The sequence below is a fragment of the Gymnodraco acuticeps genome, unplaced genomic scaffold (genome assembly GCF_902827175.1).
Source record: "Gymnodraco acuticeps unplaced genomic scaffold, fGymAcu1.1, whole genome shotgun sequence".
Taxonomy (NCBI): Eukaryota; Metazoa; Chordata; class Actinopteri; order Perciformes; family Bathydraconidae; genus Gymnodraco; species Gymnodraco acuticeps.
In genome coordinates, this window is record NW_022991461.1 from 437,372 (window position 1) to 459,492 (window position 22,121).

The following is a 22,121-nucleotide window of genomic DNA, read 5'->3' on the forward strand; positions in this document are numbered from 1 at the left end:
CATTTTTCTTAAAAAGTGATTGCTCTGGACTCACCGGAATGATTGCTCCACACACTCCAACAGGCTCATGTTTGGTTAAACACAGGAAGCTTTCATCTGTGAAATACAGAGAAAAATAAAAAAGTCAGTCTGTAATCGAGATGGTGGTTATTATTAAAGCCGGCCAATATTTCCCGGTTCTTTTGTTATTGCTTTGAGGCACCAATTAAAATGAAGGATTCAAGATGCAAGGCTTTTATTGTCATTCGTACATAGCTTCAGTATAGTTATGACAATGAAAAGCTTAGGTCACAGGCTCCTCCAACAGTGCAACAACAATAAAACAGATAATGGTGCAAGTAAATCAAATAAAATAGAATATAATAGAAATAGTGCAGAATAGTCTATATACAAGTAATTGGAATATTGATATCTATAAGTTGCAAACAGATTAATGTTATGGATGTTCTTTCAAAAGTTAGGATAGACTGAGGTTCCAGAATGAGTGTCTAAACCTGGAGAGAAACATCAGACTGTATGAGTGCATGTGTCCCTGAAACCTTCTGCTATCAATTCAACCTAAACCAAGATGTTTCCAAACCTTAGCGTTTAACTGTAAGCCCTTTCTGTGTGTCTTTCTGGAGTGCTAGTTGGTTTTTTAAAACACATTTTGAAAGATTTCACAAAACACAAATTACTTCTCTATAAGAAACAAAAAACATCTCATTTAAAATGTTTTCAAGTTTCCCCGACACAGCCAGAAGGTTCCCCTGTGCTTTCTTACACTCAGAGTGAACATTTCTTTTTATTGTTAAGCTGTTTTACACTACAGTTGTACTGAACATGGTGACAGCGGCTCAGCAGATAACTGGTCAGACCTGGCCTCCTAGTCTGCCCCCGACCTTCTCCAGTTTCAATTCCAGCTGCCTTTATCAGTGAGACACTGGGTGAGTCATGTTCATCACACCTTAGGACACTTCCGCTTCACTTCAGTTGGCTGTCACTTCAGTCGGTCATGTTACGACCTCAAAATTACTCCTTCCAACATATGTGTTGGACGGACTTGCAAAACAATGACTTGGTCCCACCTCTGCTCCACACCTACACTACTGATATTACTGACTCACACACCTTACTTTGGTAGATTCCTTGGTTTGTTGGTTTAATTATAATAAATACCTTTCTTTACATTGTGTCCTTTTACCATTCTGTTGTCATGGCCGAGAGCCAGGCCATGACAACAGCCTTAGGACTACTGCAGCTCTGCTGGCTAACCCCCACACCTTTATTATGCTTATCCTGTCATTAGTGCAGTGGTTCTCAAAGTAGGGGGCGCAGAGGTATGACAGGGGGGGCGCGAGAGACGAGGAGGAAAAATGGTTATTTAAAAAAAGGATTAAAAAAAAAAAAAAAAAAAAATCATAATTAAAAAAATTATTGATTAGAAAATAATATGATACAGTACAGTACTATTACGTCTGGCTCTCTGGGTTTCATTAAAGCTTGGCTCTGTGTGTGTGTGGAACGAGCCATTTTGTGTGCGTGCACGAGCGAGAGAGAGCGTGCACCGGTACCGGAGATCGTTGTGGTTAGCTTCTGGTGCTAGCGAGCTACGTTAACGGATATAAAGAGTTTTTTCAACAACAAAGTGGAGGAGAGTCCTCTCCTGTCAGACTGAGAGTCTCAGTGAGCTAAAGGACTCTCAGTGTTATCTCAGTGGGTCTCAAACGTTTTGGTCACCATTAATGTAAACAATTATTTCCGAGGCACACGTTTATATGATCAATATAGTTATAAAAAAACAAGAGAATAAATGAAAAACAGCTATGAAATACTATATGACAGTAAAACAAGAATAAAGTTTAAAAGGGTGATTTGTAAAATATCCAAAAAGTAAATCTGTTAACAGTTCTGTTTCAAATGGGTGTTGAGAGATGTATCCATAGATCTCTTCATTTTGCTCTCAAAGTGCACCAGATTGATGCTTTCAACTTCAATATTTAAAAATAAATCTTCCCGGGGGAGCATGCCCCTGGACCCCCCTATGTGAGGTCCACTCCCCACTTATAAAAATAGCACTTTACCCCTGCTTACACCTATATGCCGTGAGCTGATTATCGAGCCTTCATTGTAACAGTTGCGGGTACGTTGTGTATATGCGTGGGGAGTGTTGCAGTAGAACATTCCACTGTAGCGACCGGTGCATTAATGGGAAACCCTAAATGTTTGAGCACCCTCTATGAAACGTCAACCTACCCCACAGCACCCCAAAAATAAATCTCTGGCGCCGCCACTGAGCCTGACTTGTGTTGGGGGGGGCCCGACCTTTTTTTTTCTCCAAAGGGGGGGCCTGACAGAAAAAGTTTGGGAACCACTGGTCTAAGTTATCTCAGTGGGTCTCAAACGTTTTGGTCACCATTTATGGAAACAATTATTTCCAAGGCACACGTTTATATGATCATTATAGTTCTAAAAAAATAAGAGAATAAATGAAAAACAGGTATGAAATACTATATGACAGTAAAAAAAAAATAAAGTTTAAAAGGGTGATTTGTAAAATATCCATAAAGAAATAGTAAATCTGTTTACAGTTCTGTTTCAAATGGGTGTTGAGATGTATCCATAGATCTATTCATTTTGCTCTCAAAGTGCACCAGATTGATGCTTTTAACTTCAATATTTAAAAATAAATCTTCCCGGGGGAGCATGCCCCTGGACCCCCCTAGGTTAGGTCCACTCCCCACTTATAAAAATAGCACTTTACCCCTGCTTACACCTATATGCCGTGAGCTGATTATCGAGCCTTCATTGTAACAGTTGCGGGTACGTTGCGGGTACGTTGTGTATTTGCATGGGGAGTGTTGCAGTAGAACATTCCACTGTAGCGCCCGGTACATTAATGGGAAACCCTAAATGTTTGAGCACCCTCTATGAAACGTCAAGCTACCCCACAGCGAGTTCTGATCGCTCAGTGAGGATACTTATATTTCTGGAATCTGTGGAATCTCAGCTTGCTAGCAAAGCTTGTTTGTGCAGATCCGATAAGTAATAAAGTATTTATACCTGGAGTTCTGTGCTATGTGCGGTAGTTTTTTCCGCTCAGGGCTCATTTAGATGCTTCTTGTGAGACTTGTGTTTTGTTTCGGTAAAAATTATCGTTAGTTAGCTGAGTTTCTTCCCGTTAGGGTTAGGGGCTCTCTGGCTTAACAGGTTAACCTGGGGTTAAGTGTGTGTGTGTGTGTGTGTGTGTGTGTGTGTGTGGTTAATTTTGCACCTTTCTTAATTCATTACTTTCTTTTGAGTTGCTGTGTCGGTACAGGGCACGTGTGAGTGGCGGTGAGTAATATTTAGATTTGACCTGCTTGTTTCCCCTCCCAACAGTAACTGTCTGCACTCATTTAGTCGTTTTTTTTTTTTTTTTCACTTACATTTTTATTGACATTTTTATAAACATACAAAACCAGTGTGCGAAAAAGTGCACGTCCCACCGTCCGGGACAGGTTATTCACAACATTGGACAAGTAGATTTTTTAAATTGACTTGTCCAATGGACAAGTGACATTTTTCGCCGCTATTTATTGACAAATTATTGATAAATTCAGCTTACAAAAGGCATAACTCATTCGCAAATTGTCCGTGTCCGCCGTTGTTGTTTGCAACCGCTTTACGTTTTTTTACTCACTTACGTCGTGTCGTAAAACTGTGTGAAAATGAAATACGATGGCGAAGAAGAAGGTTCTAGTGGCCCCAAGAGGGCAACAAAAGATTTCTTTCTTTTCTAAGAAGGTTTGTACACATCATTCTCACAGTTGTAAAATGGTGTGTTACATTAACAAGGAAAATAATTGAAATAAATGATGTCCGAAAATAGTGGATTAAGTGCTTGAAAGGGGACTTTTATTAATCCATTACATTACATTTAGCTGACACTTTTATCCAAAGCGATTTACAATCCCTGTGGGGAAATTCAGTAGGCAACAGGGTAAGGGTGAAAAACAGGACAGCACAGATTCACACAGGTTCATCAAATCAAAAATAAAATCGAAGATAAAAATAAAAATAATGAAAAACTATTAAATAAGAAATTAATAAAAATAATAATAAAAAAGGGGTAGACCTATGTAAAATACTTTTTTCTTTTAAAAGGGAGGGATTGAAAGGGGCTCTTTATGTACCAAGGGGCTTGAAAGGGGCATATCAAATTATTTCAGAAAAAAAACCCAAAAAATGCAGAAAGGTTTGTGGGGAGTCTACGAGTACCTAACATTCATGTTGACAAAAATCTATAATTTGTCTGCAAGAACAGGAGTCTGAACAACAGCCTGAACATGCTGAAACGAGCCCTCAGAAAGTCCCAGAGTGTGAGCAGAACGATGGCCCCCCCAGTCACGAGAAAGTCTCTGCTAAAAGGCCATGTTCCGTTATCTCACCAATGGCTGGTCCATCTAAAAAGGCCAAGAGTGACATCGCCCTGACACCCAAGAGGAAAAGAACATTCATTGAGACTTGGAAAACCCAGTTTCCATGGGTAAGATGTGTGGACGACATCATGTTCTGTGAGGTCTGCAGAGAATATCCATCCATTGCTGACCACAGCAGTAAACTGTACGAGGGTGTCACAGGGTCAAAACGCATTGAGACACTTCAGTCACACGAATCCAGCAAATATCACCTTCTCTGCATTCAAAGGAAAGAGGTCACAGAGAAAGGCACAGGGCCAATGTTTGTGGCTCTCAAGAAGCAGGCAGAAAATATGGACGACCAACTGAAACCCATGTTCAACACTGCGTTTTATGTCGCCAAACAAAAGTTGCCTTTCCGTTCATTTGAGGGCCTCATCGAACTTCAAGAGAAGAATGGCATTAAAATGCCTACACAGTACCGGAACGATAAGGGGTGCAAGGCATTTGTGCAGGCCATTGCAGAAGTCGAGAAGGACAGAGTTTCTGAAGACCTCAAGGCTTCAAGATTCTTCGCTCTGATGGGAGATGGATCCACGGATATATCTGTGACAGAACAGGAGAATGTATATGTTAGGTAATTATTATTTTGAATTCTTTTGTAAGTCTTATTTAAGTTACATTTTATCTCCAAAAGGGCCTTTTGTTTATGAGTAATTAATTCACAATCATTTTATTGATGAATTTTATTAGTTTAAATTTTCAGTTAACTTAAAAGTTTTTAACAGGTAAAGTATATACATAAATTGTTTAAAGCGAATGAAGGTGAAGTTGCTTTTTAGTGTTCTTAGTCTTAAAAAAAGGTGAAGGCAACACTGGTGTGGGAAGGTTTATATAAGATAATCATTTAAAAAAATGTTATTGCACTTTATTGATGTACTTTATTTATTTTCTATCTTCAGGTATGTCAAAGATGGACTTCCAGCGACAGAGTTCATTGACATCATGGCTGTAAAGTCAGCTGATGCTAATGGTGTTCTGGCAGCTCTCCTCGAGGCACTACATCATGTCGACCTAACAGATGGAGACATAAAGAAGAAAATAATAGGCTGCACATTTGATGGTGCCAGCGTTAACCAAGGTGCCAAGGGAGGAGTTATTGTGAAGTTGCGGGAATTGTTGGGGCATGTGCTCATTTCGATTTGGTGTGCTCCACATAAGCTGGAGCTGTCGCTCCTAGATGCCACCAAAGCCACTGACTTCATTGACATCGTAGAGAAAGGAGTGGACGCCATCTACAGATTCTACTATGGATCTGGTAAACGTAGGAGGGAGGTGAACGCCATATCAGCCGTTATAGACGAGGATCCTGTCTATTTCTCAGCACCCTGTGGCACTAGGTGGATGGCGTCAAGACTCCTGGCATACAAGGCTGTAATAAAAAATTACAACTCCGTCATCCTACACATGGAAGAGGCTTCAAACAGAAAAACAGACGAAGGAGCTAAGTGTGTGGGGTACTTGAAGGTACTGAAGTCTGCAAAGTTTGTTGATGGGCTCCACTTTATGGTAGATGTCTTGGAAGTGTTGGCCAACGTGAGTCTGGCATTCCAGAGTAATGATCTGTTCATTTATGATGTTGATGTAAAGTTGTGTGAGGCCAGGATCAAGTTGGAAGGCCTTAAGCATAATAGAGGTGATGTCTACACTGCCTACATGGCAACCTGCAAGGATGGAAAGTTTGACAGTAAGAGCAATGGACACATCACTTCACTGAAAGGAACAGGTATTCCAGAAACAGTGAAGAATTCCTTCTTGGAGAATTGTGTGAAGTTCCTAGAGAAGAGATTTTCCTTCCTGAAGGATACCCCTTTCAGTGATTTCCATGTTCTTGACCCCAGGAACGTCCCAAGATCAGACGCACAACTAGCTACATATGGTGATGTTCAGGTTATGAACATGGTGACCCACTTCGAGTCCGTTCTCAGTGAGGAGGAGGTAACCAACATCCCTAGACAGTGGCCAGCTCTCAAGGCCAGACTGAAGTACAGGCAGAGACAGCCCGCCAAGGAGGTCATAAGTGACCTTCTCACTGAGAACCACCCAGATGTGAAGGACGTCCTGGTTCTGGTGTACATGATGGTCACCCTTTCTCCCTCCTCTGCTGCCGTGGAGCGTGGATTTTCCCTCATGAACCTCATAAAAACATCCAGAAAATCCCAGATGACCAATGAAACTCTGGGGTCACTCATGAGGGTCAGCCACATCACCACCACAGTGGCAGAGTTTGACCCAGAGCCAGCCATCCAGAAATGGAAAACATCTGCTAAGACCAAGAGGTATGTCAAAGCTGCCCCAAAGCCTGCTGCAGTGAACAGCAACTTACCTGTGCCTGTTGCCCCATAGCTCGGTGTGAGGAGAACCACTGGAGTGCTGCCCCACAGTTCGGGAGACAGCTGCAGTGAACAACCACCCTGAGCCTGAAGCCATACCTTTCTGCTAGCATGTCTACTAGTCCCACAGAGGAGAAAACATTATATTGTTAGTACTTAGTTGTTTTATCTTATTATTTTATATCTGTCATTCATTTGATGTGCCTTGATGGTAGAAGTTCAGAAACCAGACACTGTGAACAATATGAACAAATAAACAATAAAATGTTTCCTACAGTAACCTAGATTCTTGTGTGCTTTATGTTGATATGTAATCATATTTAAAATAGGTGCAGCAATGCATGCACAAAGTATAGATATGGACAAGTGAAAAATGTATTCGGACAAGTACATTTCCAAACTCACTTGTCCATGGACAAGTACTCTCTAAAAACTTTTTCTCACACTGCAAAACCACATATAGTTCAGTATACACTTGAATTAGAGACCCATTGAAGAAGAAAAAAGAAAATACAAATAATAATAAAAACAAGCAAACAGTGACATGGAAGCTTTCTATCCTATTTTAATGTAACATCATGGTCTGGTTCCAACTCTCAATTTGTGGTGTCGTTCATTTTTCTTTTATATTCAACCCATTTTTCCCATTTGGATTCAAATTTCCCTTCCTGGATCCTCAATATGTGTGTGAATCTCTCCATATCAAATATTTCCTGTACTACTCCCAGCCATTGCTCCTTTGTAGGTGGATCTGCTTTGTACCATGCTCTGGTAATTGTTTTCTTGCTGGCAGCCAGCAGCACCTTAATCAGGTATCTGTCCCCACCCTGTGTGTTTTCCTGCGCCAGATTCCCCAAGTATAACCAGTGCATGACATTAAGGATTTTGGGAGATGGCCCTGTGGGCCATCTAAGCTAATTTACAGATGGCCCTGAGCCCAATAGAGATTGCCCTGAAAAATGCGCGCGGACAAAATGACGCACGAAGGGTTTGGGGGGCCTCCCCCTAGAACATTTAGATTGTTGCAGGTCTTAGATGCTGTCTGGTGCATTCTCTAGACTGAATTATAAGATGAACCACCACAATATTATACAATTTCAATTTTATTTTTAATTTCACTTGTTTGTTTGTTCTTGTTTGTGTTTGCTCGCTTGCATGCCCTGCATAGCTTTAAGAAATACTTAAGTTGTTGGTCAAGACACTTTCCATCTGATGAAGGAAAATGCCTTCCCAGATGTAAAAAAAGTAGAAAACATTACATTCAGTTATAACTGCCAAAACAAACATTATTTACACTATTATGGCCCCTGTTAAAAATGTTTGTAATGTTATCTAAATTGGTCGAACGAATGCCTCCTCATCTGGAAGCTGACCGAGCAGACCCGAGCAGCAGTCGAGAGGAGCCGAGCGCATCCGCGAAGCACACAAAATGGCGACGTCAGAGTTCCCGTTAGCCGGCAAATCTAAATATCTTCGGTCAAAATAATTTCCCTTTAGCGCAATACCGCTTCAGTTGCGCCACTTATGTGACAGACAAGAAGAGTATGTGACAGACAAGAATAGTCAATTCTAATGTCTAACACTTAATGTGGAGAAAGAGATGTCCTGTATGGGTTGATTGTGCGTTGATCTGTTGGTAATGCCTCGGGGTTCCGGTGGGCATGTAAACAAATGCATAATGCTGCGCTATACTTTGTGGCCTCACCCGGTTGCATAGCGACACTTATTGTTTAGGTGTCTTTTAATAAGCAGGTAGTCATATCATTAGCTAGAACTAGCTGGATCTGATCGATATGGACATAAACGCCAGTGAAGTCTAATCTGACGGGAGAGAGAGATCAGCTGCTGCTGACGAGTCGACACGCAGCTCTGCATGATCATATGCAAAGGTGAGCGGACAAAACACACACTTCAGGTTAGAATATCACACGTAGCTATTTTAATTACCTCTCAAACTACCTAAACTAGTTATAGATAAGTTTAGTTTTACTGTCGGGTCTCTCATTACTGGATCCGCGAGCTGCATGATACTGGCATAATAGATTGCCCGATCGGGCAACCAGCAGGTGAGGCTTCATTGCCCGAGCTAAATACTAGATGGCCCCGGGCCATCGGGCAGTCCTTAATGTCGAGCCCTGATAACATCAGGCCGGTCTTAGGAACCTCATAGCCTAATATCCCCTTCAATACTCCCCACACTTCCTCCCAGTATCCCTTCATCTTTTGGCATTTAAAAAAAATGTGTGTGTGGTCTGCCCCCACCTCGCCGCATTGCCTCTAACATGCGTTCTGTTCCGGGGCATACCTCCCTTTTATCTTTGGGGTTATGAATTATCTGATTATGTTTTTCCACCCAAATTCCATCCATACCCTTGACCCAGTAGTTGAATGCATGCACTCTACATACATTATACCATTCTTCCTCTGTCATATCAATCCCGAGTTCTTTCTCCCACTTTTCTTTTATATATAGAATTTATATATTAATTCCCCCTACTCTCCAACAGAGCTTGATATAGAGCTGAAATCACCCTGCCTTTCTTCCCTTCATATGCTTCAATCATGACCTTAATTACCCCATTTTGTTTAGTGTTTTTATCCATTTTTATTTCTTTTATATAATAGTCTCTCACCTGTAAGTATCTAAAATGGTCACCCCTTTCCAGATCGAACTTATCTTTTAGATATTGAAAACTCTGCATTTCCCCTTTTCCACCATCCTACATATTGCTGTGATGCCCCCTCGGGCCCATCGCTTAAAACCTGCATCTTCTTTTCCCGGCTGGAATTTATTATCATTTGTTATCCATCTCAAAATCTTTGTCTGTTTTCCTATTTTGTATCTCTTTATTACCGTGTTCCAAGTGTTTAAGGTGAATTTTGTGATTGGGTCTAATACGTTTTCCTGTGTCCTGAATCATTCTTTATCCCCGAGTAGTTTTTGAATCTGGTAGTTTTCCCCATTTGTTTCGATGTCCTTCCATTTAGCTACGTATTCCATATTACACCAGCATGCCACTGTTCTGATTTGTGCTGCATAATAATAATCCTGGAAACTCGGCACTGCCAATCCTCCTCTCCCTTTGGGTAGCTGCAGTGTCGCAAGCCTAATCCTGGGCCTTTTCCCCCCCCAAATAAACCTTGAAATCCATTTATCCCATTCCATAAATTGACTTTGTGGAATAGATATAGGTAGTGATTGGTAAAGGTACAGTAGCCTAGGCAGTATATTCATTTTAACTATTTCAATCCTTGAACTAAGGTCTAAGGTCTGTATTGTCCACCTACATAAATCCCTCTTGATATTCTGATTGATCTGCGTATAATTTGCATTGTACAATTTGTCTAATCCTTTTGTGATGTTAACCCCTAAATATTTAATTGTATCCATGTCCCATCTAATTCTGTATTTGTCTTTGATCTCTGGTGTTGGTGTGTAGTTTAGTGCTAAAATCTGTGTCTTTGTCACGTTTAGTTTGTACCCTGAGTATTGTCCATATTCCTCCAGTAAATCCATCAGTATCGGGAAGCCCACGTCTGGTTGCCCCATGTATGCTATCAAGTCGTCCGCAAATAGTCCCAATTTGTGTTCTAAACCTCCTGCCTCAACCCCCTTTATATTCTGGTTCTGCCTAATTGCTTGGGCCAATGGTTTCGATGAAGATATCAAAAAGTGTTGAGGAGAGACAGCAGCCCTGTCTTGTCGACCTCTCTAATTTAATCCGATCCGTCAGACTACCGTTCACTTTCACTCTAGCTGTTGGTTCATGATACAATGATTTTATACATTTGATTGACTTTTCATTAAATCCAAACTTTTCTAAGACATTATACAAATAGACCCAGTTCACACTATCAAAAGCTTTTTCTGCATCTATACTCACTAAAATTGCACTGTCTCCCCTCCTTTGGGCCTCCTCCACTATATGAATTGTTTTCCTTATATTATCTTGTGTCTGTCTCCCTCTAATAAAACCAGTCTGGTCCTCATCTATAATGTCGGGCATGAATGTCTCAAATCTTTTCGAAATTATGGACGTATACATCTTGTAGTCTACATTAAGTATGGATATTGGTCTAAAGCTACTACATCATTCTTTATCCTTGCCTCTCTTGGGAATTGTAGTAATGATAGCCTCTTTCCATGACGGGAGAGTTTTGTTCTCTTTCATAGTATATTTAAATGATGCCAACAGTAAGGGGCTTAATTCCGATTTGAATATCTTATAAAATTCGGATGGCAGCCCGTCGCTGCCTGGTGACTTGCTATTTTTCATTCTACTAATTGCGTCCCCCATCTCTTTTTCTGTAATATCTGAGTTCAATAACCTATTCTGTTCTTCTCCTATCGATGGTAGGTCCAGCCCCTCTAAAAATGCCTTCATACTCTCTTCCTCTGCTGCAGTTGGTTGTGCGTATAGTGTCCTATAATAATCCTCAAATGCTCTCTCTATGTCCTCCGGCTCTCTTAGTAACTCATTGGTTTTAGGATTCCTAATCTTATGTATAGTGTTTAATGTTTGTTGTGCCCTTATCTTTCTAGCCAATAATCTATTTGCTTTGGGCCCCCCTTCATAATATGCCTGCTTTACAAACCTAGCTTTCTTCTCCACCTCTATTAATAATATATTTTCTATCTTCCCTCTAATGTCCTTAACCTTCCTAAGTGTCTCTGGGTCATTTGTATTTTTATGTTGCCTCTCTAATTCTTTTAGTTGCCCAGTTCAATTTTGATAGAGTTCCAGTCTGGTTCTCTTAAGGTGTGCCGTTTGTGCTATTAGTTTCCCCCTTAATACTGCCTTTAGTGCATCCCACAGAATAGTTGGGTCTACTTCCCCGTTATCATTTTCCTCCTTATATCTGATTATCTCTCTCTTTATTTCTTCCACTAACCCCTTATTGTTTAATAGACCCACATTCAATCTCCAGACGGTGTTCTTCCTCCTACCATTTAGATTCAATGTTAGATATATTGCACTATGGTCAGACAGGTCTGTAACACCTATTCTACAGTCTTCTACCCTATATTTATCTCCCTTTGATATAAAAAAAGTAATCTATCCTAGAATAGACTGAGTGTGGGTGTGAGTAGTGTGTGTAGTCTATCTAGTGTGTGTATATCTCTCCATATATCTGTGATTCCTAGTTCCTTCAGTTGTATGTTCATGTATCTGACAATATGCGTCCTAGCCTTCCTTGTACTTGTATCTAAATCATAGTTTAGTACCACATTGAAGTCCCCCCCGCAAATCAGGATTCCTTCCATTTCCACAGCTATGATAAACATTAATTAGTGTAACCATTTGTCCTTCCATTTTCCCCTTGATCACCACATACCTCCCCTCTCTGTCATATATTTCTTTGTTTATTTCAAATTTTACTGAGTTCCCAATTAGTGTAGCCACCCCTCTCCTACCTTGCTTAAATGAACTATAAAATGTGTTGTTATATCCATACCTTTTCAGTTTTTCATGTTCTTGTACTGATAGGTGAGTTTCTTGCAATAAGATAACCTGCATCTCCTCCTTTCTAAATTTGGTTAATACTTTCCCCCTTTTAATCGGATTGTTCAAACCATTGACATTTAACGACACCATTTTGATTCCCCTACGTTGCATTATATTTCCCTTCAAAGCATCTTTTCGTTCCCTCCATGTCACAAAACACAATATATATAGTAGCAGCAACCGCTAAGCCAAACAAATACAAATTAAACATCAGAACTTGGTCTTCCAAGGTTTTCGGGGGTTTCAAAAATATCCCCCTTTCCCCCGCTGGTGGGTGGAAGGTAAGGCCTCTCCTAGTGAGAGGGCCCCCCCCTAGTGGCGGAGATCTCTCCTGTGGCTGATCTCCCAAGCTCACTATAATTGTCCAGCGTGTGGTTTAAACTCCGGAGCTCCCGGCCGGAACTTTGTGAACATTTTTCATATAGTCTTTAAACCCCTGGTCTCTGTATTGGCGATGGAGGTGATTCTATGTTTCTAGTGAATTAGCACTTCTTTAAATTAGTCCGAATCAAATCGTAAAATGTTATAGATAAATAATTCCCCAGCCTGCATACATGTCCATACAGATTCCTTTTATAAAAACAAACAACAATCTTTCTTACTCACCCACTGCAGTATTTCAAAGGTATTTTCGAGGCACAAAATAAAAGGCTATAGCATTTATAAGTAATTTGGTTAAATCTGTTTGTGTCTGTGCTCTGTCTTTTTCTGATCGCCGTGGCCCGTCACCTCTCATCCTTCTGTCTTTTCAACGCCGTATCCTGTTCCCTCATAGACTACTCATCAACACCCTCGATACGGTGCCGGTCTTCCCTCACTCCCATCTCGTTGTTGTCTCCCCGCTCTCGTCTCCGAAGTCTGGTCCACTTGCGCGCTGCCTCCAGTCTCTGCAGCAGCGTAGGTCTCTCTACTCCCGGGTCCGGCACCTGCCAGCCTCTCTGCGGCATCGCCCTCGCCGCGTCCTGAGCACTCTTATACACTATCGTTCCTTCGTTCCAATAAACCCTCAGTGTGTCCATTGGAGATTGAAAACGAATCCCCTTATCTTTGAGAATTCTCTTGAGCCTCGCATATTTCCGACGTTTAACCGCCACCTCAGAAGAATAATCGTGGTCGAATGTCACTCTCCGTCCCTTCACTTCCATCGCCGTTCGCCAGGCCATCTTAATGACGTTCTCCTTGACCTCGGACCTCAAGAAGTTGACAATAATGGCTCTTGGGGGTTTGTCTGGTTGTGGTTTTGGGGCAGGTGCCCTGTGCGCCGTTTGAATCTCCAACTTAATATCCTCCGACATTCCCAGCTCCTTGTGAATTAACCTGTCCACGTACTCGGAGACCGATTCTCCCTCTATTCCCTCCTTCAACCCCCAGATTCGTATATTATTTCTTCTCGACCTCCCTTCTATGTCGGACAGCTTATCTTGGAGCTTGGTTTGTTGTTCAAGAGAGGCCGTAATAATTGTCCTGGACGTCGGTACTCCACTCCTCGACCCCAGCCGTACGCTCTTCTAGGATCTCCATATCCTTCTTTTGGGCCCGCAACTCCGCCTCAGCGGTCTCAAAGTTTCTATTTGTTTCCTCTCTGAAGCTATCAAGCCCTTGCTTCATATCTTCTCCGTGTTTGTCCATATATTCTCTCAGTTGTCCCATTTCTTCACGTACTCCTCTTAGATTGTCTTCCATCCGGCTGCCAATTTGATCCAGTTTAGCATCCATGTTGTGCTGGGCTTTCTCGAGTTTATCCCGCATGGCATCTAAGCTAGTCTGCAGCGCCGACACCCAGCTAGGTTGCTCGTCGTTGCTAGCTTTAGCATTAGCCGTTAGCGGCTGACTGTGTTCCGTCTGGACCTGCATCTCTCCCAGCTGTTTTTCGGCTTTCGCCTTTTTCTCCGTTCCTTTCTTATTTAATAATTTGCTCATGACCTATTCTTCCAACTTCGAATCACATTTATCGGGGTTTTCTTCCTTTTTGAACTTGTTTGGCCGGGAGCTCCTCTTCTTAGCTGCTTATCGCCTCATGTGTAAACCGGAAGTCCATTTAGTCGGTTTTTATACGCTGGATACCATTTTAAATAGCATTCTTGGTGTAGATGAATTCATAATAAATTGTTGTTTTTACTGGTTAAAGTATTGTTTGTAAACGTGTCTGATATTGATAAATAAATATCATACTCTTGGGAGTCTTGAACCTTTTTGTTGACTGCCAACTCTATCATGTTTTTAATTTAATCTGTGGAGTTTTGCTGTTTGATACATTTGAGTTAAAGGGCACATTTGATCAGTAGAACAGCTACACTTTAGGCTGTGTGCACGGCCGTGGTCACACTGGTTGTCTTGCTCAGTACAAAGCGGGGATTAGGGCAGTGGCGTAGCCACTATAGGGCCAGGGTGGGCCCAGGTCCACCCAGTTTACTCATTGGCCCACCCTGAGAAAGCTTCGGTGTTATTTAAAAAAAATTTTTTTTATTTTTTTTAATTATTATTAATAATAAAAAAAAGTATTCACCCATTGAGAATATCCAAGAATTCAAAGTGAAATTCAAGTGAACAAATATTGAGTTTAATTAATGTTGTATGTGCTTTATCTTCTGAACCGAACTCATTTACGGTAAAAACTGATTGTTGGTTCCGGCGCGCGCCATAATAACCTGAGAGAGGCAGAGAGCTGCCTGCAAAATAAATGATGGCTCAAAGTTCACTAATGAACGTTGTTTTTTTTTTTAAAAGCCAGACTCCAAGAAGAGCCCCCATTGCCCTCATCTAGCAGCGATCTATACGATCATGTTCTGATAACGATTAAATAGCCCCGCCTCCCTCTCCCCACCTCTCCTGCTGCTGGGCTGTCAGAAGAACAAAAAATGTTAACGAAAACTCTGCCGCACGGTTCCCTCGTCCCTTGGAAGAGGCGGAGAGGTGGGTGTTTTTCATCTGCTGGTGGACAGTCCGGAGAGATATACACAGGGTTGGGTTGTAACGGAATACATGTAACGGCGTTACGTAATCAGAATACAAAAATCAAGTGTATTCAGCTGGCGTTACATTTGAAAAACGAGTAATCTGATTACAGTTACTTTCGTAAACATGAAGTGAATACATTTTGGAATACTTATTGGAATTATTGGTGGAAAAGTTTCCTCACAAAATGTAATATTCATTACCGGCAGAACTGTGTGCACACTGCACAGCGCTGCAGCAAGTCTGTGAGCGAGAGAGAGATGCAGCGTGCCTGTGAGGCCCCGCCCCCGCACGCAGATGAGAGAGAGATCTCTTTCAAAATATATTGAAAGTTAGAAACGGAGATGGTTAGATAAAATGTGCAAGATAACGTTTATGTAGCATTTCTTTATTGTCGAAATGATGACATTTATAACGGGATCAAATCAAAGTGAATGGCCTGCTGCTGCTGAATGCATGCGGCAAGTGACTGGAAAAAGTTTTTTAAGTTATTACATCGTTTCAGATAATAAATAATAATGATAATTCATTCTATTTAGGGGCGCCTTTCAAAGCACCCAAGGACACCTTACAATTCATAACATATTACAAGGAAAGGTTTTAAGACAGTACAAAGAATGCAGTCCGGGTGATGTTTTTTATGTGGGGTGCAGATGAGAGAGCTGTCCAGAATGACACCAAGATGTTGTGTTTGTGCTCTTGATAAGCCATTAAAACAGTAAAATACGTGTCTCCTGTTCACCAAAACATACCCATCTGTTATGGAAAAAGAAAGTATTCCAAAAGTATTCTAAAAGTAATCTGCCACCGGTACCGGCTGGGATTGTTGTTAGCTTCTGATGCGCAGAAGAAAAATCTGGCCCACCCTATTTTTTACAGGCCCACCCTAAAGTACATTTCTGCCTACGCTACTGGATTAGGGGCTGAATGTCCGCTGGATCGGCGAGGCATTGAGCCAACACTGATTGTTAATCCTCACAGACTGTTGCACCTCACTGATTACTATCTTGGCCTCTTCCTCTTCCCTTTGTGCAGCCATGCTTTGCATCCCTCACCACTCTATTGCGACCTAATCAGGAGGAAAAGGCAAACGTGTTTTGTCTATCTCCTGTCCTGCACAGGCAGAAGAGAGTAAAGTAAGATCTGACAAGAGGGGAAGTATTAAGAGGCTAGATGAGATACCACCCAGGGCGGAGGGCAATCCTGAGCCCGGACAAGTCATTTGAACAAGAATAATTAACTTGAATCCCAAAGATGCACTGGTTATCAATCCCTATAGGGACATAAACAAGTTGCTTCATGTTTATAGTGCACACTGGACACTCATTGTTCACACTTTTCATTTTCTTATTTATTTATCCACGTATACTGATTTTGCATTATTTTGTATGACAATCATTAAGAAAAGCAAAGACACATGTTGTGCATGCAAATTATTAATACACGATTAAAGGAAATATTTGAACGAATTCCTTGATAAATCAGGTACCACAATAAAACAATGGCACTCCCTAACTGACCAGAACTATCACTTTTACATTTTTGAACAAAACTGCTACACAAAAGCTCTTTTTCAGATTGACAGTGAAAGCAGATGACATACACATCAGAGCTGTGCCTGAATCTTATGAAGACACACACACACACACACACACACACACACACACACACACACACACACACACACACACACACACACACACACACACACACACACACACACACACACACACACACACACACACACACACACACAGGCCATGATGGTTTGTTTCGTCAGGTCACTCACCTACAGGCAGACTCTTGCCGTGGATCTTGTCGGCCCAGCCTGCGTAGTAACGCAGAGTTTTGATACTGCCGTCCAGGTCAACAAAAAATGACTGCAGGAAGGGCTTCCCTGTGTCCAGGGTCTCCAGAGTCTAAAAAGTCAGGACCAAATAGCATCACTAGCAAGTTGATGTTTAGCTGAACTCTTGGACTCTGAAGAAATGTGATCTGTGGCTGTAACTTTAAATTATGCACGGGTGCCCAATTATAGAGCTTTGAGTTCAATATTGTTGGAAACAAACATCCTGATTAATCAAACTTATTCAGAAGATAACATTTCCGTGAATTTCAGTCTGACATTCAAATAAAGTGGTCTAGAGAGTCAGGAGAAACCTTTCTGAAATGGAAAGCTGTAAAAGGCTAAGACATGTGCTTTTCTTTCATTTTGAAGTGTTGGTAATTCCCTGTAGCTTCCAGGCCTCCTCTTGCAAAGCTTGGTTTTATTTCTGCTGTACAATACGTTAGTGATGTATAACGTATAGTATACATATGTTGCTTCCACATACATTAATACAAATAATATATTTTGCATTCCTATTTGTATGTTTGAATGTGTCAGATGGGAATAATGTTATTGTGTATCTGCAAGTATGCTGGAGTTATTTTATTCTAAAAGGCAGTGGTGAGCCGTCAGGGCCCTCGAGGCCCTCTCTGAGGGCCTAAGATATTCTACAAAATAATAGTAAAAAACATTAAAAAAATATATATATTTTTGAATATTTGTTTTTAAAATATTTTTTTAGTTATATTTTTCATTAGTTCTACCAAAATAACTTGATCTAATTGAATTTAAAATAACATTTCCAAAGAAATAAATCCTTCGAATCTGCCTATTCAGTTTCTGTTGGAATGTGAAGGGTTAAATGAAAGAAGCTCCTTTAGCCGTCTCTGCGAGTTACTGTGAAGAGAGGAGCTGATTGGTGGTCCTACTGTAAATTCACAGAGGGCCCAGCTATAGTAACTGAACGAGAGAGTAATGTCAAATGACAGTACAATTGACCAATCATATCTTCCCTCTAAATGGGTGGGTTTTATTATCGCTGACTTTATGACAAGTTCTGCCCGCTGTGAAGCTTTTCTTGTTTCCATAGCAACAACAACTTCCTGTCAACAGCCTAAACTCGCCTTCAAAATAAAAGCATACCAAATTACACTTAAGACATAACGAAAGTAACAAACACAATGCAATATCCTTTTCAATTTCAAAGAACACAAATTGGGTTATATACAGGTGTTGTTGTGTGTGGTAGAGGGTCGCTGTGATCGATGCGTCATTGTTTTGTTTTGATATTCCGCTGAAGTATACGCTGTGACGTAATAACTATTTTTTTTTCGAGGGAAGGGGTGGGGGTCAGAGGGCTTAGGTATAAAAGTCACGGCTCGCCACTGGTCAAATGAATATTTCGACTGTACCTTGGCAATTGAGTTATTGCTGAAAAAAACTTGGAAAAAAAGACACAAAAAGACCGAAGCACTTTTTAGTTCATTTAGGCCTTGTAACTGACTCACCAGCTCTTACTATGGTATGATCTTGCTTGAAGTGAATATATTTGCATCTGCAGGTCTTTGCACTTATTGATAGTCAGCTAAATGATATGTAATGTAATGAGAACTTGGGCTCTGCAGCTAGCAGATAATGAAATCACTGTGCTACTTGACCGAACCTTAAAAACTCTGTTCTTTGTTTCCCCAAAACAGAGCTGGGAATTTAGTTCAGCCATACCCTGCTAACTGCCATTACAGAGCATGTTTGCAATTAGCAGTCACATGCAATCTGGTATTATTTCTTCACTCACATCTGTAAGGCTTCATTTACAGATGTGAGACTTAATGCAAGCTGGCAGCTCTACAGAGTGAACAGGCACAGTAACATTCATTCCCAACAGTATCTGAAAGAAAGGGAGAGTAACATCCAGGAATCATTACTAAGAGAAGAAAATAGTCTGGGGCGGGGTCACAATGTAATGATGTCATGATATGACATACTGTATGCAAATCCCTGATATGAATAAGACAACATACTAACTGCACAGATGCAGTAAAACCCCATAAGTGAGATGCTTCTGAAAAGCACTTGCTTCTTTCATTGAGATATATTGTTATGAATTGTATCTAGATTCCACCGGCTCCGTCTGCGCCGCATTACGGCCGCGTTACGACTGCGCCGCGGCGTTCACAGCTATCGCGGCCACTCTAGTCAATGGGTGCTATTCCACCAGACGCGCAGTGTTACGGCTCAGAAGTGTCCCAGAAGCGTCTCGGCGTTGGGCTCAGATAAACATAGGATGCTGGTCTATTTCCGACGTGACGCGAGGCGTTGCATAGCGCCAGGCAGGAAGTGGACCGGTCAGAGCATCCATTCAATCCCCAAAATAAACACATTTTGCAGACCCTATCCCTCCGCAGTCTTTCAAGTAGGAGGAGAAATGCCAGCGTTCTCCTCCGGTTTACAGGCACTGTGTAAATTATATATATAGAATAATTATGATGATGAATGCATTTTTTTAACCACTAAAATACAGCAACACATCTATGATTCACGTCGTTTATAACTAGACTATTACAATTATTATTAACTTTGTCTGTACAAAGTAGTCTGTCCAGGAAATATGCCCAAATCAACCAAAACTGCGAGCCGGCAGGCAAGACGCTCCGCTTCTGAAATGCTTCTGAAACGCGCCCGGTAGGGTATGACGCCGGACCAAAACCGCGGCGCAGCCGTTACGCGACGCAGACGGACCCGGTGGAATCGAGAGGTTAGAAGGAAAAAATCAGCAGTAGTGAATAACTTAATACATTTACTAAGGTTATTTAAGTAACTAAATACAGTTCCGATAATCTGGTAAAGTATTTCTGTGTTATGCTATAGGCCAATAACCATAACTTTTTAGTGTACAGTACAGTTCAGAGATAAATATTATACTTTTTTAGCCGAATAAGATTTATAAAATAACAAATAATATAAAATACGATACATGTAAATGCAAATAATCAGTATAAAAATACTTTTAACCATCACTAGAGCAATTAATTAAAGTGAATGTATCAGTTATAATAAACACATTCTGTTCTGCTGCATAATGACTATATTAATATACACTTTGCTTGTAATGGCTCTGTACAGTACCTTTACTGCAGAGGAACTTTGAGTGCAAGACTTTTGAATTTCATACAGAATTTCAATACATCATGACATCAAATATTGATTCCAAGTTCTGGAACCAGTCAATATGTAGTTTGATGTTATCCATTAAGACTGTTTAAAACGTTTTTATCTTTCATTTACAGGATAGCAGGAGTACAGAATCGCAGTGCGTCCTAAAAATGAAAATTCTAAATGATTCTGTATTTCTTAAACTGGATACGTCCATCATATGCAAATTAAAGACAATTAGATGTTAAGGGAGCATGTTGCTAAAGAGCAGCTGTGTAGGCTGCTGTGTGTGCTGTGTACATGTGCATGTGTGAGGCGAATAAAGAGGGCTTGATTTTAATCACCGCCAGCAGCCGCCGGTCCCTCTCCATCAGGTCAGCCAGTGCGTGCAGCAGCCTCCCCCGGCTGGACGCATCCATCCTCCGCCACGGAGAGCTCCTCTGCTGGGCCGCCTTGGCCGCCTGCACCGCCTTGTCCACATCTGTCTACGCGGACATGAGGCACCATGAAGTGGAAACAGTCAGGACACAGATCCCCGTATCAACACAGAAAGGCTGTAACACAAGTCTGGCTGTGCGTGACTTTCTGAAATGTTTGACGTTTGCATTTTATTACGTTAAAAGCATGTAAACGGAATGGATTAATAATAATACATTTTGTCTTGAAATATTTCAACTCCCAAGTTACCTCCATTTATCAAAATGTCCAGTAGCGAGCAGTAACAAAGCTATTTTGTAGATATAAAATGATACAGTGAAGATACAATAAGCAACATAAAAATATTCTCATCTTCTTGCTTGAGTTCTGAGGTTATGCAGAGTTAACAGATATTGAAATAGCCAAAAACAGACAAACAATAATAATCTCTTGGTAATTCAGTGTAACAGTATGTAAACCTAAACTTATTTCATTAATAAAATCCAGCCTGCCAAATTCTTACCTTGTCTGCTTCTTCCACATCACATATTTTGACACCTGTCGCCGGGTTGAAAGTTGGAAAAGTCCTTCCACTGCTAGATGAGAGCCATTCATTGCCGATAAAGATCTGTGGGAGGAGAAGAGTGTGCACAGGCTTTGGTGTGTGCTTCACAGGCACCTAAATATAACTATCATCATCAAAATATAAAGTAAAAGTTCTTAGCCATGTCTGAATCAGGTGAACCCCCCACCTTACCTTAGTGTGTCTGATCTCCTGAGCTGTGACAGGGGCAGGTAAAGCTGGGATATCTTCAGCCACTCCGTTCTCTGGGGTTCCATTCTGTGCCATTCTGGCTCAGCAGTCCAGTCTACTGCAATGCGAGCCCATCCACTGGCTCTTATAGGACTGTGGAGGTCCTCCCTCCTCATACAGCAGCTCCGCCCTCAGCTCACACATGAGGGGGTTCTACTCTTACAGCCATGGGACACTCTTCCATGCACCTGCTGTTACATACCTACTTAAAATGTCCAGTCATGACTCATGACACGGGAAATACATGTAGTGCATTTTCTTTTGTATTTTAACTGGTAAGATGAGCAAGCATTCACAAGCTGTCTGTGGGGTACCTTTCAAAGAGTACAAGGAAAACCAGAGGTAAAAGGTCCCACTCGTCTTTCAGTCCAGGCAGTGAAAGTAGCAAGACTGAGTTCATTCTGCTGCACATTGACATAACAGCACAGCGGCTCTGTCTGGTTCTGTGGAGCGACTGCAGGCTGCTCATCAAAGCTCTATAAGTTGTAGGTCTTTGCACCTGGGCCTGGTGAAGCTGAATGGATTTGAACACATGCAAACACATGCTTTTGTTCTTGAGGACAAAGCTGCTTGCCTGCTCCGGGCTTGCACTCATACACAGTCTGCTATTGTTTCGCCTTCATCACTTCATGTGTCAAAGTTACGTCAAAGTTTAATTAGGACAACAGGCTTTCG

At 41.3% G+C, this 22,121-nt stretch overlaps 1 protein-coding gene across 1 annotated transcript in view; it reads right to left on the reverse strand.

Moving 5' to 3' along the window:
* aldh1a3 (aldehyde dehydrogenase 1 family, member A3) overlaps positions 1-21,495 on the reverse strand; it is a 64,419-nt gene extending 42,924 nt beyond the window's left edge. The window contains exons 1-5 of the mRNA XM_034196612.1: positions 21,390-21,495; positions 21,156-21,260; positions 20,560-20,700; positions 17,024-17,153; positions 35-96 (exon numbers count right to left, since the gene is read on the reverse strand). Coding sequence (XP_034052503.1) covers positions 35-96; positions 17,024-17,153; positions 20,560-20,700; positions 21,156-21,260; positions 21,390-21,482 — 531 coding nt within the window. The 5' untranslated portion in view covers positions 21,483-21,495. The remainder of the gene's footprint in view (positions 1-34; positions 97-17,023; positions 17,154-20,559; positions 20,701-21,155; positions 21,261-21,389) is intronic.
* Between the last annotated feature and the right edge of the window lie 626 nt (positions 21,496-22,121).